General features: G+C 37.0%; 1 protein-coding gene across 1 annotated transcript in view; it reads left to right on the top strand.

The window, feature by feature from the left end:
- ccdc102a (coiled-coil domain containing 102A) overlaps nt 1–19,362 on the top strand; it is an 83,469-nt gene extending 64,107 nt beyond the window's left edge. Inside the window, exons 7-9 of the mRNA XM_067442624.1 lie at nt 3,202–3,372; nt 4,081–4,184; nt 17,833–19,362. Coding sequence (XP_067298725.1) covers nt 3,202–3,372; nt 4,081–4,184; nt 17,833–17,974 — 417 coding nt within the window. The 3' untranslated portion in view covers nt 17,975–19,362. The remainder of the gene's footprint in view (nt 1–3,201; nt 3,373–4,080; nt 4,185–17,832) is intronic.
- Nucleotides 19,363–20,877: the final 1,515 nt, after the last annotated feature.

The raw sequence follows: 20,877 nt of genomic DNA, 5'->3' as shown, positions 1-20,877 counted from the left end.
TTGTCCAGAAATGACTTCACTTGGTTCAACATACTTACCTGTTGATCAAAAATAGCCCTAAACTTGCTCTAGAAAACAATTATTGAGTTTTATTTAATAACTTTCAGAATGGTGTACATTTTTGCAACACTTTATTACTTTGATAATAAAATCTTATATTACTGAGTATTTTATCAAGAAGTCCTCCTGGAACATTACATCTCTGAAGAACCCCAACATGTCTTCTAAGTAAAGAGTAATTGCTGAATTTAAGTTTCAGAGGAGATGTACTCATTTATGCTGTGCACTATATATTTTCCACATGACTGTTTTAAAATACATTTGATTTTGCAAAACCACCACTTGTGTAGTTTTGATCACCCCCCCCCCCACACACACACACACACACACACACAAAGCACCTCGGCAGGCCATATTGAGCGATGTGCTCCACATACAAAGCAGTGTGATTTGCTCAGGGGTTAACTATGCTGTGGCTCTCTCGGTAAAAACACAAGTAGATCTTGTCCTCCTTTCCAGTGACCCAGAAATCAATAGAACACAGCAGCATGGGATTCTCATTCTGCCAGGTGGCCGTGTGTGTGTGTGTGTGCGTGCGTGAGGGTGTGCATGCGAGTGTGCGCGCGCGCGCTTTTCATTCGTCTTTATCTTTTTATGCTATTACTATCTTTTACGGTCTTTTCTTTTAGATTTACTCTTACTCTTTCATACCAGTGAGAAAAGGCTGAACCACTGATGCTAAACAAGTATGAATCTCCATATGTGTACATACATGCTCCCGTTATAAAACATATAGATAGTTTGGCTGCTCATGTGATAGGAAGGTACATTATGAATGAGATTTGTCTAGCTACTTGATTATCCTCTTAAATTATTAATGGATTCTCGTGCTTCCCTTTGGCTTCCACCCCCCTCAATCTCTCTAGATTTTCCCTCCCTTTGTTCTTCACTGTTATGGCCACACAGAGGTTTGTTTGAGCTCTCTCTGTGTGTGTACAGGAATGAAAGAAGGTCACAACACTAAGTAGATCATACTGGGTCATTTCTCACTTAGAGATACGCATAAGTATTTGACTTTACTGTTGATTTGAAGTGATTGTGTGTCAGACCATATGTTGCCAATGTTTTGGACAAACCCTTGCATTAATACATGGACTAAATTTGTAGATTTTAATTTGTAGATTTATTGATTATATTAGTTTTTTATTTTACTTGTTATTTTGTCTTCTCCAAACATGTATTTAGAAACACTCTCTCAGAGCTCAACTACTGTGTTGCCAAGTCCGCGTTTTTACCCACGGGTTGTTTTCTATTTCCGCGTGTTGAAGCGACTATTATGTGATATATAGACCCATGAGTGCAAATTTTAAGCAGGCAACCTTGCCAAAATAACACACATTTTACCCCAAAAACTCAAAGTCTTATTTTTTTCACATTTTATCCCCCAAACCTATTGTTTAGGGCTAGGAGTTGATGTGTTTTGTTGTAAAAACTTGGCAACCCTGTCTGCACGCGTGCTGGAATAAACAATCTTTGCCGGTTTTGTAAAAAAATAAAAAAATGTAATGGTACACAGAGTACTTACCCAACATGATCATCATTTCTGAGAGAAATTGTGAAGGTGAATGCATATACAAACAAGCTCTCCATTTAGGATTCGAACAAATGTAACCCAAGCCACTTTGATGACGTGCATGATTACGTTACTGTTTATCATCTGTCCGTCATCGTCTAAAGCCCGTCCTGATGATTTCATTGGTCTGAACAGTTTCTGTTCGGGGATAATTACTCCTCTATGGAGCGAGGCCAGACCAAACCACCCGACCTAAAAAAAATTGTGGGCGGGGCTAAGTTCAGCTGGCATCCAGGCTAGGTTTTCACAGGCACCCTTTATTTACATCAGTTTGTTTTGTCTTTACTTTCTATTGTCGTTCAATATATAGGATGTGGGATAACGCATACAAGAAACTGTCTCCCTTCAGAAGCCTTGTCTAACCGCAAAGTCTACTTGGACAAATACCTAGATACAGAACACATTGTCAGTGTTAGTTTTCTTGTCTGATTTAAATACTTAAGGCCGTGGTTTCCAGATCCTAATCAGGGCACAGCTTCTAGTGGCGGGTTTGAGCGGTTTTCAAGATAGTAATGTGAAGAGATTCTTCCCAGGCTTTCATAATATTAAAATGATAATTGAACATTTCTGTATTGCTGTTTTACGTACACTGTTCCTAAAACTTTTATAAAATGTGAGGCAGAGCAATTGTAATGAGAAATATGGAATACGCTGTTCTTTTGATCCATGGTGGGACACATTTTACAACTTTGTACATAAACATGACAACCACTAAGTTAAACTTTTTAACTATACTGCTCTATAGTCTGAACCAAACTCCCATTGCAGCAGAATAATAATAATAATAATAATAGGAGAAAACTCACTCTATAGGGGGGCAATGCACTTTCTGTTGGCAGCATAATGTTCTTTGTTGGTCGTGGGGTGTTTATTTGGTGATTAGATATGACTTGGGCTCCCCATCACAGTCCCCTGTGTTGTGATGAGAACTGAAGCACAGTGTCCTCTTTTATTAATGTCTAGGAAGGAACTCCGCTTTATTTTCATTACTAAGAATTTAATAACACTATGTAACCTGTGTTCTCTCCAAAACGGTTCAAAAAGGATATCCACTGGATAGCATGTGATGACATATTGAAAATGAGCATAGAATATTTTTTCTTATTTCACTCCACAATGCTAACAGCACTTTTTGTCTTTAGCAGGGGTGTAGTAACCATTATAGAACTTTAAGAATTTTTATAGATCATACCTCACACTCGGGCAATAATCATAATATGTATGAGCTTTGTTTTGCTTGGCTGCAGTGCAAAAAAACTGCACTTTTTTTATTATTTATTATTTACTCTTTCAGGCCAACAGCTTTTGCAAACCAGTGAATTTACCATCAGTAAAGTATAATCCCAATGTGTCTAGAGCCCTAATTAATATTCATGAGCCAGAATGATAAGGTATATAATACCCCCCAAAGTGCACACACACTCACATTTTATATCGATTCTGTGTCAAAGTATAAGAAAAAGTTACTGATACTTGGCAGTATACAGGTTGGTAATGATGATGATTGAGCTCTCATCTGTCTTGTATCTGGAACATGGTGTCAATACATGGTGTCAATACTCTTGCAGGAGCTGGCAGATTTGCGGCACGTCCACTCCAAGGTTAAAAAGCAGTACCAGGAGAAGATGGCTGAGCTAGCACATGCTAACCGGCGTGTGGAGCAGCATGAGACAGAAGTTAAGAAGCTCAGATTAAGGGTGGAGGAACTGAAGAAAGAGCTGGGCCAGGCTGAAGATGAGGTGAAACACTTTCTCAAAATTATATTCATAATTGCTTAGTGTGTATTCTGTAATTTTTATTTTTTATTTTATTTAAATCTAATACAGGGCTTAAGTAAATTGCTTTTATTTTTAGCCTTAGTTTAGAATTGTACTCTCTCTAGCAACATTTGAATGGGCTCCATCAATTGTGTTGTGCTTTGATGATATACAATTATAACTTAACTTTCATTTTAACTTTCGCCAGCTGAATAACATTGCTTTAGTGACATATTTACATCAGCAAAATTCTCAATTTGTGATTTATTTTAATAACTCACAGAAAACCAAGTTTTTAAAGTCCTCCTGTAGTCAATAATTGTATTCCTTAAAAAGTAGCACCAAAATGACATTTAAAAAATAATCCATGTGAAAAAAAAATCTTCATGCCTTAAAATAGCTTGACTGTAACTCTACACCCTCAATTTATTTAGTATACTTGGACTCATGAATATGCAAATCAGATTTGACAACTGTGATAGATCATGTGACACTGAAGGCCATAATGGCTGATTAAAATTCAGTTTTTCATCACATAAATAATATTTTTAGGAATATTTTATTATATTAATATTAGAAAACCATTATTTTATTACACACACACACATTTATATTTATATATTAATATACACACACACACACTGTAAACATACATGATCCCTAAACTATGAATTATGAACCTGTTTTTAGTTGGATGAGGCTCATAATCAGACCAGAAAGCTACAGAGATCCCTGGATGAGCAGGTGGAGCAGTCAGAGAACCTACAAGTTCAGCTGGAGCACCTACAATCCAGGTAACCTGATAAATATATTCACACACACTGACTCTGAAGTATCTCTGTAGCAGGTAAACTGTGTGATGTGTTTGAGAATATTGTGTTCAGTTCACATCTCTTTTGATCAGTAATGAATACAGGATAAGGTTCTCTGTTACACAACATCATGAATAAAATGGCAGGTTTATAGTGTAAACTGTCAACGATTCCCTCAGCTTATTCTCTCTTTCAGTCTCCCTCTCTCATTATTCTGCCTGCATTCAGGCTTGCACCTACCCGCAGCCAATCCCAGGCTGCCTGGCTGTGGGTTACCGTAGTAACAGGGAGACTTGAAGCACTGTTGTGGGCTTGGGCCCCCCGCAGCTGGAGAGAACAGTGACAGGCATGTCGGCATGGTGGTGTTTGTAGAGACTTTGATGAAAAGCTTCTAATTATTAAGACATTCACACAGCATAATTCCTCCACTTTGCACCTGTGCAGATATATATGATTAAATTATGAGATTGTCATGAAGACATAAGTCATTTATCTACAAAATGCAGCCTTGCAGATTGGGTTCTTCACATTGGATTTGTGCATGGCGTTGGTTATTTTTCCTTTATGGGCATAGTAAGAGATGACATTTGGATTCAATCGAGGCTGCTGATAAAAAAAAAAAAACAGCTGACTCTCATGTGAGGTCAAATGGCATTGAAATGGAAAGGCGATTTTTGAATAAAAAAATAAATGTTGTATGGTGGAGTGATTGTTAGAGCATTGCAATGTGTTGAATGATTTGTGTCGTTGACTTATTGCATTTCAAAAGAGCTCAGCCCCATGTCTCTGTGACATTCTTGTCCCACCTTTTAAATTAGTTTTTTATTGTTTGCCAGGCAAACTCATTAGCCTGACATAGCACACTTCTCAACAAGTTGCACAATTTGAGGTATCATGCATGTCTACATTTTGGAATAATAATAAATAATTTAAAGGTCCCATGGCATGACATTTTCATTTTATGAGGTTTTTCAACATGAATATGAGTTCCCCTAGACTGAATATTGTCCCCAAGTGGCTAGAAATTTTGATCGGTGTAAACTGAGTTCTGGCTGTCTTCCTCTTCTTTGATGAAAATGAGAGCCCAGACGAGCTGATTTTGAATTCTCCTGTTATGACGTCAGAACAGGAAAGGTTTCCTCCCCTTCCTCTGCTTTGCCCGCCCAGAGAATTAGTAGAGAATGGATTCAGTTTATCAGTCGCGATGACAGCAGCACAAGCTTTTCCATGTGGATTCAACAACACCGCCACAAACAGTGTTCATTAATGCCTGATCTGGGATCAGTGATGTGTAGATAATCATTCAAGTTCACACAGACTTTCTTTCTAAATCGTTTAATACTGTTAGTCCCGCCGCTGGCCGTCTTGATGCACTGTTGATGCACTCCTGACTAAACCACGCCCCCTCCGCATGTAATCTCATTTTAAATGCAGATGTCAGCCAATCACAACAGTTGGTGTTTTCACTGAAGACTCACAGCAGACACGCCCCTTGAAACAGAGCATTCAAGCCAGAGGGTTTATATCAGTATAGAAAAAAATGCCTTTTATTTATAAATGTTGACATTTTTTGATGTAAAAACCATACTAACAATATAAGTAAACCTCAGGAAACATTATAAAATAATAAAACAATCCATGCCATGGGACCTTTAACTAATCCTGTTCCTTAATGGTTTCATGAACAACAAACATACACTGCCTAACCAAAAAAAAAAAAAAACCTATTTGGATTTAAATAGGGAGATGTTTAAAGGATTAGTTCTCCCAAAAATTAAAATTAGACCATGATTTACTCACCTTCAAGTTATCCTAGGTGTATATAACATTCTTCTTTTTAAAATCAGATTCATATAAAAAATCCTGGCGCTTTCAAGAGTTTTTAATGGCAGTGACTTATTGGGTCATTTTTGAAGTCCATAAAAGTGCATCTGTCCATCATATTACTGCTCCCCACGGCATCGGGGGGTTAATAAAGGCCTTCTGAAGCGAAGTGGTGTGTTCATGTAAGAAACACATCGGTATTTAAAACTTTATAGACTAAAATAAGTAGCTTCCGGCAGTCAGCGGATACAAGTGGATATTTTTCTTACACAAACTTGCCACTTCCCTTCAGAAGGCCTTTATTAACCCCCCATATACACCTAGGATGTCTTGAGGCTGTGTAAATCATGGTCTTATTTTGATTTTGGGGGGAACTAATCCTTTAAGGGTATATAATTGGATTATTTTTTGTGATTATTATAATTCTAGCATGTTATATGTTTGGCAACAGGCTCAAATTGTGAAAGATTTTGCACCTCTTGATGGAAATTAATGTTGTGGTGATATTTCTATCAAGAGGTCAATTTTTGGTCAAGATCTTTTACATATGGTAGTTGTTATACCCTGGCATTCAGACAAAACAGGAAATAAACAGCTCATGATGCTGCTCCTTATTTCTGTTGCTTAAGTCGGCCTTTGGCTGAGAGCAAATTTCAACAGCCTAACACCGTGTCCTAACCAGATGTGATGCGATTTCCAGCGGCAAGCGATTTTGTGTGTCCAAACCAGAATCGACCCAAGACGTGACAAAATCAATCAAAAATCACAGCCAATCAGAAGAGCTTATGGACAGGCTATCTCTGTAAACTTGCATTCACAAAAAAAGCATGATTAAATTTCTTAATCTTATATCATTTTACCATGAATAAATATACATACAGTGACAGAAATATTTTTTTAACCATATAAAACACTGGTTTGTTCACCTTAAGTTGACAGTTTGAACATTTTATCAAGTAGGCTGTGTTTATAAAGGTCCAAGAAAATGATATTCAAACTCACATTAAATATAGCAAATAATCAGCACCTGAGATTATCATTGTCATACTTTGTGTTTCAGCCACAGAAATAGAAACTGTTTGTAAAATAGAATCTCAAATAGCCGTTGCAGCTGGTTAGTACGCTTTACAAAACATGGAAAATAAAACATTTCTTGCACACCGTGTCATGTTTTAGTTAGAACATGGTGTAGCCTTATAAGGTTTAGAATTTGCATTGATTTCGTATAGTTGTTAAGTTTGTGCATGTCTGTGCATTATGATTGCATTCTTTCAGTATGGTGGATTTTTGTTCAGATATAATATGATCACTTGGGAATGTTGTTGCATGTCCAGAAGGAATCATGCCATGCCCTATAGGTTAAATGTCAACTGATCTCAAGATCTTGATTTGCAAGATTCGAGCACTCTGTAAAGTCTCCTCCAGCACATCCTCAAGACTTTCAATGAATTTAAGGTCTGGACTCAGAGATGCCGATTCATGTGTGAAAAAAATCCTTCATGCTCCCTCCAGCAACCATTCTTTCACATTTTGACCCTGATGAATCTCGACTTTGACATCCTGGAATATGGCAATGTGTGTTCTTACATAGTTGTTTAAGAAATTAAAAGATGCACACTCCATCAATTAGGGTTAAAATAACTTTGACCAAATATTTTAAATGCTAGGAACAATCACTGCAATTCATCGTTTACACTTTTCGTCACGCTTATAGGAATGCCCACCTGGAGGTCAAAACAAGGCTTTTCTCCATTGTACGGCAGTAATTTCTATCAGGTTTGTAGTCAGTATTAATGCAGTAAGACAGTGATATTAAAATACTACATTTAGTATACTTCTTATTAAGTTGCATACTTTGTACAGGAAAGCAGATGAACACAATATTAGTGCAATACGAGATTTCTTGTTAGGTGTTTTCCCCATCGAAACTCATTATAAAGAAAATGCGTTGTGTTCATATTTGAAATGCTGTTTCATGCATACTGAGCTTTTTACACTGTTAAAGACTTGGATTCCAATCCTAAACATAGACAAAGTTTCAAAAACTAATGTTGGAAGTTTGCTGGAGTATTTCTGTGTCAAAAATACTCCTTCCGGTTTCTCACAAGTTTTGGAGAGTTTTTTTCGAGTATGGGTCGGCTTGACGTTGACAGAGCGGAGGGTCCTTGTATGAGCCGTACGGGCTCTTCTCCCGGTAGGGTGCGCGCGCGTGACTAGAGCGAGAGAGGGAATGCACGGCCATAAACACGCTTTCAGCTGCAGATCCACTCGTCCGTGAACACTTATGATGCGCCACGCTCCACTTTATTCCTATGGGTGACATCAAACGACTTTAATGCGGCAGCATAGCATTCCGGGAAGGCAGCGCTGCATTTGAACCGATTTGAACGCAGAAATGACGGGAAGCTTCATAACATTGCTTTAGTCATGTCGCAAAAGTCATGTCTCTGCTGTCACAGGACTTCACCAAATCAACAGTTAGCAAAGAAGTGTGTTTTTGTCTGAGAGGTCCCAGCGATAAAGGTTCGGTCCTGCTTTGGAAGCAGGCGGTGAGTAAAACTGCTTCAAATGTCTATGTTGTTGGCTATTGTCGCGTGAGTAAACATCAGTAAACAACACGATCGTGTATAACGTTAGTTAATTTATCAATGGAGCATGCGATCTATGGTGTGTGTTTAAATACATTTGTTTAGCTGACCACTAAAGGTGTCAGTTTATTTATTTTAAAACCACCCAAACATAAACCTAGCGTTCTCACAGAGCGTGCTTCGTCATTCAAATGCGCTAAAGGTTAACGTTACTCCATTGTTGTTCTATGTATAACGTTACACTAGTCTGACGTGCAAAACCGCTTTGCTTGCTACTGCTAAGGTTTAGTCGCATACAATAGTCCATAAACCGAATCATGTCCTCATAAACTGCGAGTAAACACACACAAATGTTGACTAAATACAGTACATACCACAGAGACGGACGTCCTGCTATTGTTGCTTCTCCTGTTCAATTTATTTCAGCCTCCGGATCTGATTCTGGATCATATCTGTATTAGTTAAATCTGATTGATATAACCATGGTATATTTAGCGTTTTCTTCTCCACGTCACCGATTTGTGCGCACTCGTCATTCTTTAGCTCCTACACGATACGCCTCCAGGCTCGTTTTTGATTAGGGCCTTTTTATGATTAATTGAAATACATTTCTTACAAACAGTTCCTTTAGGCTTGGGTTGCACTAATAAGGATTCTTTAGCCTGCCGTTGGTTCAACCTCAGTCTGCTGCTTGATCAGCTCTTTAACGGTTTTGCTGTGTAATTAATCTGTTTAAAATTAAGTGGTGCAACAACTCCATTTAAAATAAAACCTATATCAACAAATCCTAGATTAGCATTAACATTTGCTTTATTTAATCCTTATTGGTGCAACTCACCCTATAGTGTTTTTAATGTTAAGCGGCTTAAAAACTTCCTGCTTTTAGTGATTGAAATACTGCAGCAGGTGCTGTATATGGATCATAGGTGCCCAAAACGTGCATCTTGTACACGTATTTTAGTTTTAAGAAGGAAATTTGACAGACTTTTGCTGCAGTTCAATGGAGTTCTATGGCGGTTTTGCCCTCCAAGGCGACAGTCATGTGACTGAAGACTATGAATAATGATCCAATCAATGACTCTTAAGCATTTGCCTATTTAAATCCAAACAGGGCAGAGTACACCTTATAATATATTTGAGTTTGCTCAAAAACACAAAAAAGTGCTCTATTGGGAGAAAAGTTTGCTCACTAGGCTGTCAGCAAGTGCTAAACATGACTATAAAAGAGAAGGAGTTCAAGAAAGGATGCGAGAACAATCATCAGACTGTTCCTCTGAGAGGTGGGCCAGGGTTCAGCACTAGTGCAGCGATTGAGGAAGAGAGGAGCAGGCCATGGGTGGATAGGGTGACAGATGGAGTTGAGCGCTTGTCCAAGTTGTCATGGAGACATAGGATGGTCTAGAGACTGATTTGAAGTAAGCGTTGTCAAGGTGACAGGAGAAGGCTGGAAATGACAGGATTAAGGAACCGATAGTGCTTCAGTCGTTGAGTTGACTTAGAGTTCATACCCATATCGGATGCCACAGGAAGTTCAGAGTCGCTTCTTTTCCCAGCTGGCTGTGACTCCGCCCACTTTATGCCATGCATCAAGAATACCATAAACAATAATATCTGCTGTGGGCACAGTGAAGGACCAGAAAAGGACCAGATCTCATGATTGAGGTTTGCTCCTCTTGCAGGGAGAACTCACCCGCTGTCCTGCTCGCAGCGGCCGTGTCTGTCTGTTAGTCTCGCAGCATGAGACGGCAGCTCTGCTCAGCCCACCGGCAGCACAATTTGGCACCCCCACCGTGCCTATTTGCTTCTTTCTTCATTGGAAAGCTGTGAACTCGCTGTCTCTCATCTCAGTTTCACCCTTAGTGGCTTGTTGTTGTTCTCTCTACTCGTTGTCCTCTCTGCTGAGGTCCCTGTTTGGACTCCCTCTTTTTATTCATGTCTCTCTATCTCTCACTCTCTCTTTTTCTCTACCTTGTCCTCTTCAGAGAGTAAATGGTAATTGACTGTATGTGCCTCAGTCTATAATCATAAACTTTGTGCGTAAATCGATATGTGAGGGCAGACAATGCTCCTAATCCCTGCAGGAAGTAGGGAAGCCTAGCAGGTGTGCATGCACACTCAGGCGTGTCCCATATGCCACATGCGTTGAACTCTGTTGTCCATTTATGTTGACCGTAAACCTCATAGTCTATTCGTGGTTTGTAAGACCACAAAGCCTTTTGAATGGCTCAAAATACAGTACTTAAAGGGACAGTTCACTCAAAAATTCAAATTCTGTTGTCATTTATTCAGTCTCGTTCCAAACCTGTATGACTTCTTTCTTCTGTGGAGCACAAAAGATTTTGGTGACCATTGACTTCTGTTGTATGAACAAAAGCATCATCTGTGGAAAATTCCACAGAAGAAATTCAATCATACAGGTTTGGAATTTTCATTTTTGGGTCAACTATCTTTCAAATATTATTTTTGTTTATTATTATACCTTCATGTAACCAGGGAAGAAAATCACATTTAGATAGATATCTCATTTACAATTGAGCCCTGGCCAAGGTAGCAGGGCACAAAAAACGAAATAAAAACCAACAAAGTGAAATTAAATACGGTACAAAAAACAAAAATCACAACACGACACATTTTCAGCTATAAAACAAGATTAAGAACAAGTGAAGACATTTTGGAATGTTCGATTAAGATATAGCTTAAACTCATCGATTGAAATAAACACACTTACTTTCAATGATCTTTGAATCTTATTCCAAGCAGTTGATGCACTATAGTAAAAGCAGTTTTTTTCCCAAACTCTTCAAATTGTAAAAAGATTTTGCACCTTCATTAAGGGAACTTTTAAAAGAATGTATCTAGTCATTTATGTACAAAACATGCATGCAATGAGTCATATGCCAAGGAATGTATTATAATATAGCCGTACACTTCTACCAGTAGGATTCATTTTATTTTATTTTATTATTAAGTTTTTATTTTTTCTGTTGTGTAAAAAGAGAATGTCGCCTGTCTGCAATGTGCTATAGTGACTATAGCACATTGCAGACAGGCGACATTCTCTTTATTCTCTCTATAGTATAGTCCACTTGCAATAAAAACATCAATAATATATGCCCACTAGGCTTTCATAATGTGAAATACTTTCAGTACATCCAATGAGAACAAAGAGTGGGACTTTCATGTATTATGAAAAGTGGTCACTATAGTAGATGAAAATCATGGGAAACAAGTGGGATTGGTGGCATAAGCTTAAAAGAAGAGTTTAGACAGAAAGTTATATTTATTTTACAAAAAACAAACTCCATGGTATGTTAACTTGATAAGAATTCAATACTTTAGCCTAAATGATCTGTCATTGTTTTTTTCTTTTATATTTTGTTACCTTGTAAGACTACAATTTTAATAGGGAAAGTAGTTTGGCTGTACTGCAAAAAAATAAAAAATAAAAAATTACTGTCAGTCTCAGCAAAATATGATTTAAGCAGGGTCTGTTAAACACAGTGTGCATGTGTGTGTGCGTGCGTGTGTATGTATGTATGTATATATATATAGGGTTTGAAATGAACTTTTTCACTCACTCAAATTGGCTACTAATTTTGTAAGTTACCGACCGCGTTCAGAGTGTGTGTATGTATGTATGTATGTATGTATGTGTGTGTGTGTATGTATGTATGTATGTATGTATGTATATATATATATATATATATATGTATATTAGGGATGGCTCGATACCACAATTTTGGCTTCGGTACGGTACCACAATCTAATACCGAAGTACCGATATTAAATCGATACCACACGGTCTGATATTAGCGCGGGTATATTGCACAAGAATGAGTACAATTATGCAAGTTTTGAGTTTATAAAGTGGGAAATTACCACAAATGTGTATTAGTAAATTAATCAGCAAAGCTTATCACATCAAATCAGTCATTTGAAAACTTTCTTGTGAGAAATAATTGCAGCAAAAATCTCTCAAAATTAGCTAATTGCTTCTGGGTTCAAAAGACATCGCACTACACTAAAGCGATCTGCATAATCTGATTCAACATTTCACGCTCGTCTCTGGATGGAGAACGGAAATAATTTGAACATGCAAGAGATTTTATAGCATTTCGTAATAACAGTTACAGGAGATATGAGCTCATAACAACGACACACACACTCCTGTAACGTAGAGCTCGCACATTACAAATTAAATTTCCTTAAACAGTCAAATACACAGAATTATGTAAAAATGTCCGTCTTTAGTGAGTATTCACATAAACACAGTCGGTTGTGTCTAACGCGAATGTAAATAGGGCAATAGTACGCATGCAAATATTAAGAGATCTAAATGTCATTGGTTGAAACGTAAGCTGGAGATTGTGATATTCGATCTTATGTTAGGCTCTTGTGTGAGCATTGATCAGTGTAAAAAGAAGGTTTGATTCACTAACCTGTCGATCTCTTCAGAAGTCAGGATAGTGACAGATGCTTCTTGGCTAGGTTTGATGGTTCTTCATCAGTTTTATAAGCAAAGTCATTACAAATGTCACTTCTACTCCCCTCTTTATTAATTCGTTTTGGGCATCTTGAGTGAGATTCAACTGCTTTATCCATTTTGTTCGTCTATGTTGTTGTCACATTTGCCGGTTGTTTCGGGTGAGTTTGGGTAGCGCGTTGCTATCTAGCGGTGAACTTCGGAAAAGCAGGATATACCGAAATGTGCAAAATCCTGATATCGTACCGTTTGAAATAAAATATATACCGGTATTTTTCCAGTACCGGTATACCGCGCATCCCTAATGTATATATATATATACATATTTATATATATATATATATATATATATATATATATCAGAGTGCTGTCAATCGATTAAAAAAAATACGAATTAAATCAAACATCGATTCTGTAATTAATCGTGATTAAAAACATCTGATTTTTAAAATATTTTTAATATTGTAATAATTCCAAATGAATGTAGAAACAACTTAAAGACTATATTTTAAATATTTGTTTTAATGGCATCTTTCTATGAATGAAGGCCAGTATCGATAAAATGGGCACTTTCGCATAATTCTGTTTTATTGTTTGTACATGCCCAAAAGGTATATAGTTAAAAGTTTATAGTTATATATACACAACACAAAGTGTAAAGTATGCTTATGTGCATATAGTGTTATTTTCCTGTAACAAACTTGGTAGACTTGATAGCTTGAAAGCTCATAGGAATGTGCCAGATACGATTCTGCGTGGAGGAATGAGCTACACAAAGACGGAGACATGGTGATGGGGCTTTGTGTGAGATAGATCAGATCTAGAGAGCTGATGGTATGGATCTGTGCAGCTTTAATGTAGCTCGCCAGCTACATTCTTATCTGAGTTTACAGACATTAAAAGGCAGGCACTTAAAGCACACCTCCACTGAGTGACAGGCAACTCATCAGCTTTGTGCTGCAGAGAGAACTAGAGAGAGGGAGCGTGTATTTTATGTATGGGGGAGTAGAAGAGGGGGATATATTAATAAATATATCAAACAAAGGATAATGAAAATGTCTGTGCTGTAGAATGGGATTATCATGCATGTGACATTGGTGTCGTGATTTCACGGTTGCTTTGTCTGACTGACATGTTCTTTATTGTACATGTCTCTGTGCCAGTAGCGCTGGGGTTGAACAATTACACAGCTGCTTTCCCATTGGTCACATTGGTTTTCCATTGGTTTGATAGTGCAGAAGTCAATTCCATATCCTAAATGATGGGGTAATGTTTTACATCAAAACAGGACAGATAATATGCCTCAGGGTCTGAGTTTATTCTTTGCAGAAGAATAAAAGAGTTGCTGATAAGAATTCAGGAATTATAAATGGGTGGTTGACATGAAATGTCAAGCAGTGACAGCAGTCATATTCAATACTGTTCAAAAGCTTTAGGCACATTAGTGTCTTCACCCCCAAAAAAGGTTTTGAGCTAATTATTATATATTTTGCTGTAGTATATCAGTAGCCAATATCAGTTTACAATTCCAAACATTCACTTTGCCGTTAATTATAAAAATCCAGTGAGATTTGTGTATGCGCATGGTGTTTGACAACAGCCAGCATGATCCACAAAGAGATCTGATCTCTCCATCATCAAGTCCATCTGGGATTACATGAAGAGACAGACTAAATCCAGAAGGACTGCGGCGACGTCTCTACGACACTTGAAGAAAGCTACCTGCAAATCTACAGAACTGTGAAAAGTTTTAGCCACTTGTGTAAAAATGCTCTAAAGATTTTTGTAAAGAAGCAAGTGAAAATACTTTCAAAAATAATGTCATAAAGAGATTGTACTAATTAAATGTATTTAACTAAATCAAATCAATATATGGTGTGACCACCCTTGCATTTACAAAAAAAAGCATTTGTCCTATGTATACTTGCACATTGTTTTTCAGGTAGATTTGCAGGTAGGTTTCTTGCAGACATTGATGCATGTGTGTTGTATGTACATCGGTTCCACATGATTCAATTAAGTTAAACAAACATAATTCATTCACATAACTTCAACATCATGGAATGAAGTAATTTTTAAGTAACCCAATTGAGAAGTCTCAAAATGATTTTAATATGGCTTCCTAACAACATGGTGTGCACAGGGGGGCTTGAGACCCTACCTCTTTAATCAAATCACATGCTTATTTTGTTTTTAGTATATTTTAGTGGTCACTTGACTTATTTATAAGACTGCACAAGCTAACTTTCATTCTGTTAGCCAGCAATAGCACATAATGAACATGTCAAGTGCTATGTATGAAATTCTCTTTAATGACATGCTGTCTAAGTCCACAGTATAAGCAATCGCTCGGCTCTTCTCCACTATGGTAACCCAGTATAATTTGAGTGATTCTAAATATTCCAACATAATTAAACATTAAAACACTATTAAACAATATTAAGTCTCCCCCTTATCTAATTTTGCCCAAAAAACACATAAAATAACAGTTAAGTTCAAAATTGTTTCTCTTTTCGTCAAGTCCCATGCAAAGCATGCTGGGAACTACAGTTTCAGCAAAAATCATGTTCGAGTACTTGATTGGTTCACATTAACCCCAAATAATGTAGTCTAGTAGATTGCACATTTAAGAGAATTACATTAATTGAAAGCAAAGAAATCATGTTTAGAAGAGAAACACAATTTTGTTGCATAGATTGCAAATAATATTACATAAATTGGACAATGTGTGTTTTCCTTTTTTTTCAGTGTATATATCCATATATCCACATATATCCATATATCCAGGGTGATTATTCATATATTTTTGTCTCTGGTGATTGGCTTAAAGAAATATCCAGAACTGACAGAAATTGAGACGGAAAAAATATCCTTTTTACATGTATTTAAATAATTATGTCTATTTATCTGCAAGCCAAACGTTAAAATGCTAAAATATTCATGGTCTCTCAGATTAAGCCTGAAAAGACATGAGTCACTGTGTGGGCTCAACAAGAATCAGTTTTGTTTCATTGTTTGTGTGTGTCTCTGTATTTATGATCTCTAGTGTAAATTGTAGCCCTGCGAAGCTTTGGACTCAAAAAGCTTTTAGCCTCTGTGAGTGAGCCACTGTGGTCAAAAAAGTGTAATTTAGCAGTGTTTAGTGTTTCCTGACAGTAGGTCCCTCTTCTGTGGAGGATCCTAGGCCCTTATACGCCCCTGAAAGGCACGAAGCTTTTCATCTGTTCAGTTATACAAACACTAACAATATAGTGAGTCAACTGTTCAAAGACAGGAGGAGGGTTTTTCTCTCTTCCTCCTTTTTTAACATCAACCTCTTGTTTTTTTTTCTGTATTATTTGCTGTTGTGATTGTTTTACCTTGCCTGTTTACCCCACAAGCACTTTAATGGCCAGGAAATGTTTCCTAACGTGCCACAGGGCCGATATTTCCTTACAGTTACATCACAAACTTACAAATACAGTGCCTGACAAGAATAGAGACACAAAAGAGAGAGAAAAATTCCTAAAAGAAAAGGGATGGGCATTAAAAAGAATGCTGTCAGAAAGAACTGTCTGTGCTAATGACCAGCTGTTTGTGTTTGCTGTTATAATACACTCAAATATTCAGATATCATATAAACGTCATTATAAAAAACTGATTTATTCCATTAATTTGTCCACTGGTTACTCATTCTGAGATCATTTGCATTGGCCCATGTTTATTTTCTGATGCAGTACTGGCCTCAGCTATAGCTGAACTGATGCATTTAATTTATTTATTAGCATGTATCAATATTTTTTGCCAGCGGTTGTCATGCCAGCACTAATGGAGATATAGTTATTTTGATTCCCATAGTTCCTGTTTGTTGGTGTTATTCTGGTTTCCTGTTCTTATTTTAATGGAGGTACCAAGAGTCCTCATGACTTACAGAGTTACTTACAGTGACAAATTTTATTTAAAAATGAACTGTATTTATATTAAACAAATCAACAGTGACAAATGATGCTAGACCTTTTCTTAGACATTCTACTGTTTTTTGAAGAGTACATTTATTGTTAACAATTTTAAAAAAATACTTTTAATAAAAAAAATGTTTGCTTGTATTTCATCTCTTTAAATGAGATGTGATGCTTGTTTCCATCTAATGCAGTGATTTCACATTTTTAAGGGTTATTTCACCCAAAAATGAAAATTCTGTCATTAATTACTCCCCCTTATGTTGATCGACACCCATAAGACCTCCGTTCATCTTCGGAACACAAATGAAGATATTTTTGTTGAAAACTGATGGCTGAGAAAGGCCTCCATTGGCCAGATTGTCATTTCCTCTCTTAAGACCCATAAAAGGCACTAAAGACATCGTTAAAAAGTCATACGATACATCGATACACTGATTCATTATTCTCCAAGGCTTTACGAAGCTTTGCTTTGAAATCGGCCCATCACTATATAAGTCTTTATTTAGAGTTTTTTTGCCCACAAAAACTATTCTCGTCGACTATTCAGGACAAAAATATCTTCATTTGTGTTCTGAAGATGAACGGAGTTCTTACGGGAGTCAAATGTCGTAAGGGTGAGTAATTAATGACAGAATTTTCAGTTTTAGGTGAACTAACTCTTCAAGTGTGGTCTAAGTGCCCAAATATACTTTGATTCCACTGTTATTATGTTACACATGATTTCTCATTCTTTCTTCTTTACTTCTCTCTTTTGTCTTTATTTAATTTATATTATTATTTATTTTTTGGGAAAGGCTTAGGCGTCAGCAGAATCCTGGCCATTTTGGCAAGATGAGGACATCAGCTTCAACACGTTTTGGGCCTGAAGACGCAGACGGCCCCCCTAGTGACCCTGATGAAGATGAGGAAGAAGAACTGCAGCTTCAGATCTCCTAAACTGTTCACTCCACACCTGGGAAAGGACGAAAGACTCATAGATCACAACCAAGCATTTCACCTTCCCTTTCATTTCATCTCTAAGCTGATTCCAGAAGATGACAAAGACTTCAAAATCCTCAGCAGACAGATAAACAGCTATTTTTCAGTAGTCTGTTTTCGACAGCTTAAAAAAGTGTGTGCCTGGGCAAAAGCAGTGCTTTAAACTGTGTGAAGTCTTATCTAAAAAAAAATCTGCCTGTGTCTCCACCAGATAAATTGATGGTTACAGTCCAAGATGGCACATAGATGATCAACATAAAGATACACATGACTTTGTACAGGTTCATAGATCATTAATGGACCAAACTGTTATAACCATATGACTTTTGATGGTCTCATGGAGCCCACTTGCTGCCAAGTGACCCCTAGAATGCACATGGAAAAGTAATAAGCGGACGCATGTGGTGGCACACACAGTTCAAGCCTGAAAAAAGCCCATTGTAACCTGTTCACACTTTCAATCAGTAAACCTGGAATGCAATTGACATGGTCTTGATCACATTCTCATCTTTTGTCTGGCCTGGGATGACCTCTAAAAGCACCGATGCATCCATACAGCACCTCTGCATTTCTGTTTACATACGTGTACCCTGCCTCCTCTCTTCATTTATTTTCCATCACCTGGATTATAATTTTGTCTTGTCACCCGTTCATTTCCACTGTTCCCTTTTGCTCTTCCCATTCATTTTGATTTCCCATTTAATCTTTTGTCAGCCCTCCCACACACCCCATCCCTCAACACCAACTCTCACATCAATATTCAAAACAACCCATTCAGAACATGATGATTATGTTCCCTGTGTCTGGGGAACATTTTATTTCTGCTGTGTTGTTACTGAAGAGGCAGGCAAGTGCTTTGTTTTTCGCCAGTAGTCCTGCTTTAATTGTCCCAAAGTTCTTCTTGGTGACCATATAAATGTGTTTCTGTCTTTGCAGTGGAGGAGTAGTCTTGTTTTATATAGGAAGTAGGAAGGGGGGTGGGGGCGTGGGTAGTTTGTGAACAAGTCGGTTGGAGTCTTATTAAATATATACAAGCATAGTTGCTTTCCCCTTTTGCATTAAAACCGTTGAAAGGGGCTGGTGCACGAGGGAACATTTAAACGAATGTTCTGTTGATTTTAAACAGACTTTTAAGCAATACGATACTGTCTATATCGGCAATGGGGACCAATACTGACTGATCTTCAACTGGGACATTTGTACTGTTCATAATAAAATATTTATCAGATGTTCTGTTTTTTTTTTTTTACCTAAGTGGCTTGTATTACAGTCTTTTGTATGTTTGTGTTTGTATTTTACCTCTATAAATGTTAAGTGTATATACAGTAAATATTGACTGACCATTATTTAGTGTCAAAGGAGTGTGATTTAATCTACATTGGGTTTGTGTGTAAATGTCACTTCCTTTGATCTGCAAAACACAAAATATAATGTAATTACTGTTTTTGCCCATATTATTAAAGTCATTGGGCTCTAAAGCAACATTTAGAACCCATTGACCGTCATTGTATGGACAAAACACCACCAAAATATTATTTTTTCCACTGACAAAAGAAATGCATACGTTTCGAAGAACAGTGTGAATACATGACAACATTTTCATTTTTGAGTGAACTATCCCTTCAGAGCATTTCAAGTTACCATGAAATCAAAATTGAATTTTTTTATGAAATATTACATACTTGTTGACTTTATACTTTTTTTTTTAAATGTACATTTGTCATTTTTAATCTCAAACACTCCCATGAGATTTGAAATCCCAATGTACAAAATCAACTCCCGCCCTATAACTTTTTTTTTTCTCATTTGGGAAAACATTTTTCTTGGTTATACCTCACAATAGTAGTGTAGTACAACCAGCAGCAGAAAAGCATATTTTATCAAACTAAGTGGTATAGTATGACCATTAAGAGACTATTGATGTGTAAACTGGATTAGGTGACTACTGTGAGTAATATTGAAGTTGACTATTTATTTTAATTTTTTTGTAGTAGCACTTTTCGGGTTTTAAACTTTGCAGACAGTCCCTTTGGACTCGTCACTCAGCCGCCTGCTCAAATAGATCTATTAATAATCATATAAGGCTCATTTTGAGAAAAAATTGGCTGTAGCACGCTGTCTATACGTTAAAGATGGTTAATTTGTGTTTTAACAACATTTAGCTCACGAGTTATTGGTCTGGGAAGTTCAAATCTATGAATATATATATAGCCAACTTTAAATGAACTCCTTGAACACCGTATTTCTTTATACTGAAGTCACAAATCAAAATAAACTCTAACTCCGCTTCATTGGTAATTCACTGAGCTGTTTGAAACACTGCCAGTGGGAACATTATACAGGAAGTGTTTATACTCCAATCTTACAGCAGGTTTTGCGAGGTAATGCAAAAGATTTGAAAAATAACCTAACCTAACCCTAACTTTTTTCCACCACACCCCTTTAGGGACACCGTACAATAGTGAAGCAAAGATTATCATAATTTCTGTTTCATGCTGACTTTAACTAAAATTATGTTTGATCACACCTGTCCAGGTATGCTTTGCCTCTCTGTGATATCTTTATAATAACATCTCTTAGCCTTTCTCATATACTTTGAGTATGTGCATTGTTCACATGATAATTAATTATAATGCGGGTAGTGTTACACTTGAATCGTTCTTCTTTTAGATGCGCTTCAGCAACCAAAGATGACCCCAGGACAGGTATCTCTTTCTTTACACGTCTCTGTGTATTAATTGGTTTGTAATGGGTTGTATGGCAATATCATATTGTGTGTGTAGCTCTTTCAGGAGAGCTTGATTATATAGCAAAGCAGACCCAAAAATAAATAAATTTTACTTTGCAAAATGCATTTACAC

The sequence above is a fragment of the Pseudorasbora parva genome, chromosome 1, assembly GCF_024679245.1.
Source record: "Pseudorasbora parva isolate DD20220531a chromosome 1, ASM2467924v1, whole genome shotgun sequence".
In the NCBI taxonomy this organism is placed as follows: Eukaryota; Metazoa; Chordata; class Actinopteri; order Cypriniformes; family Gobionidae; genus Pseudorasbora; species Pseudorasbora parva.
The sequence above is the reverse complement of the archived record's forward strand: the minus strand, read 5'-3'. Positions and strand labels throughout refer to the sequence as shown.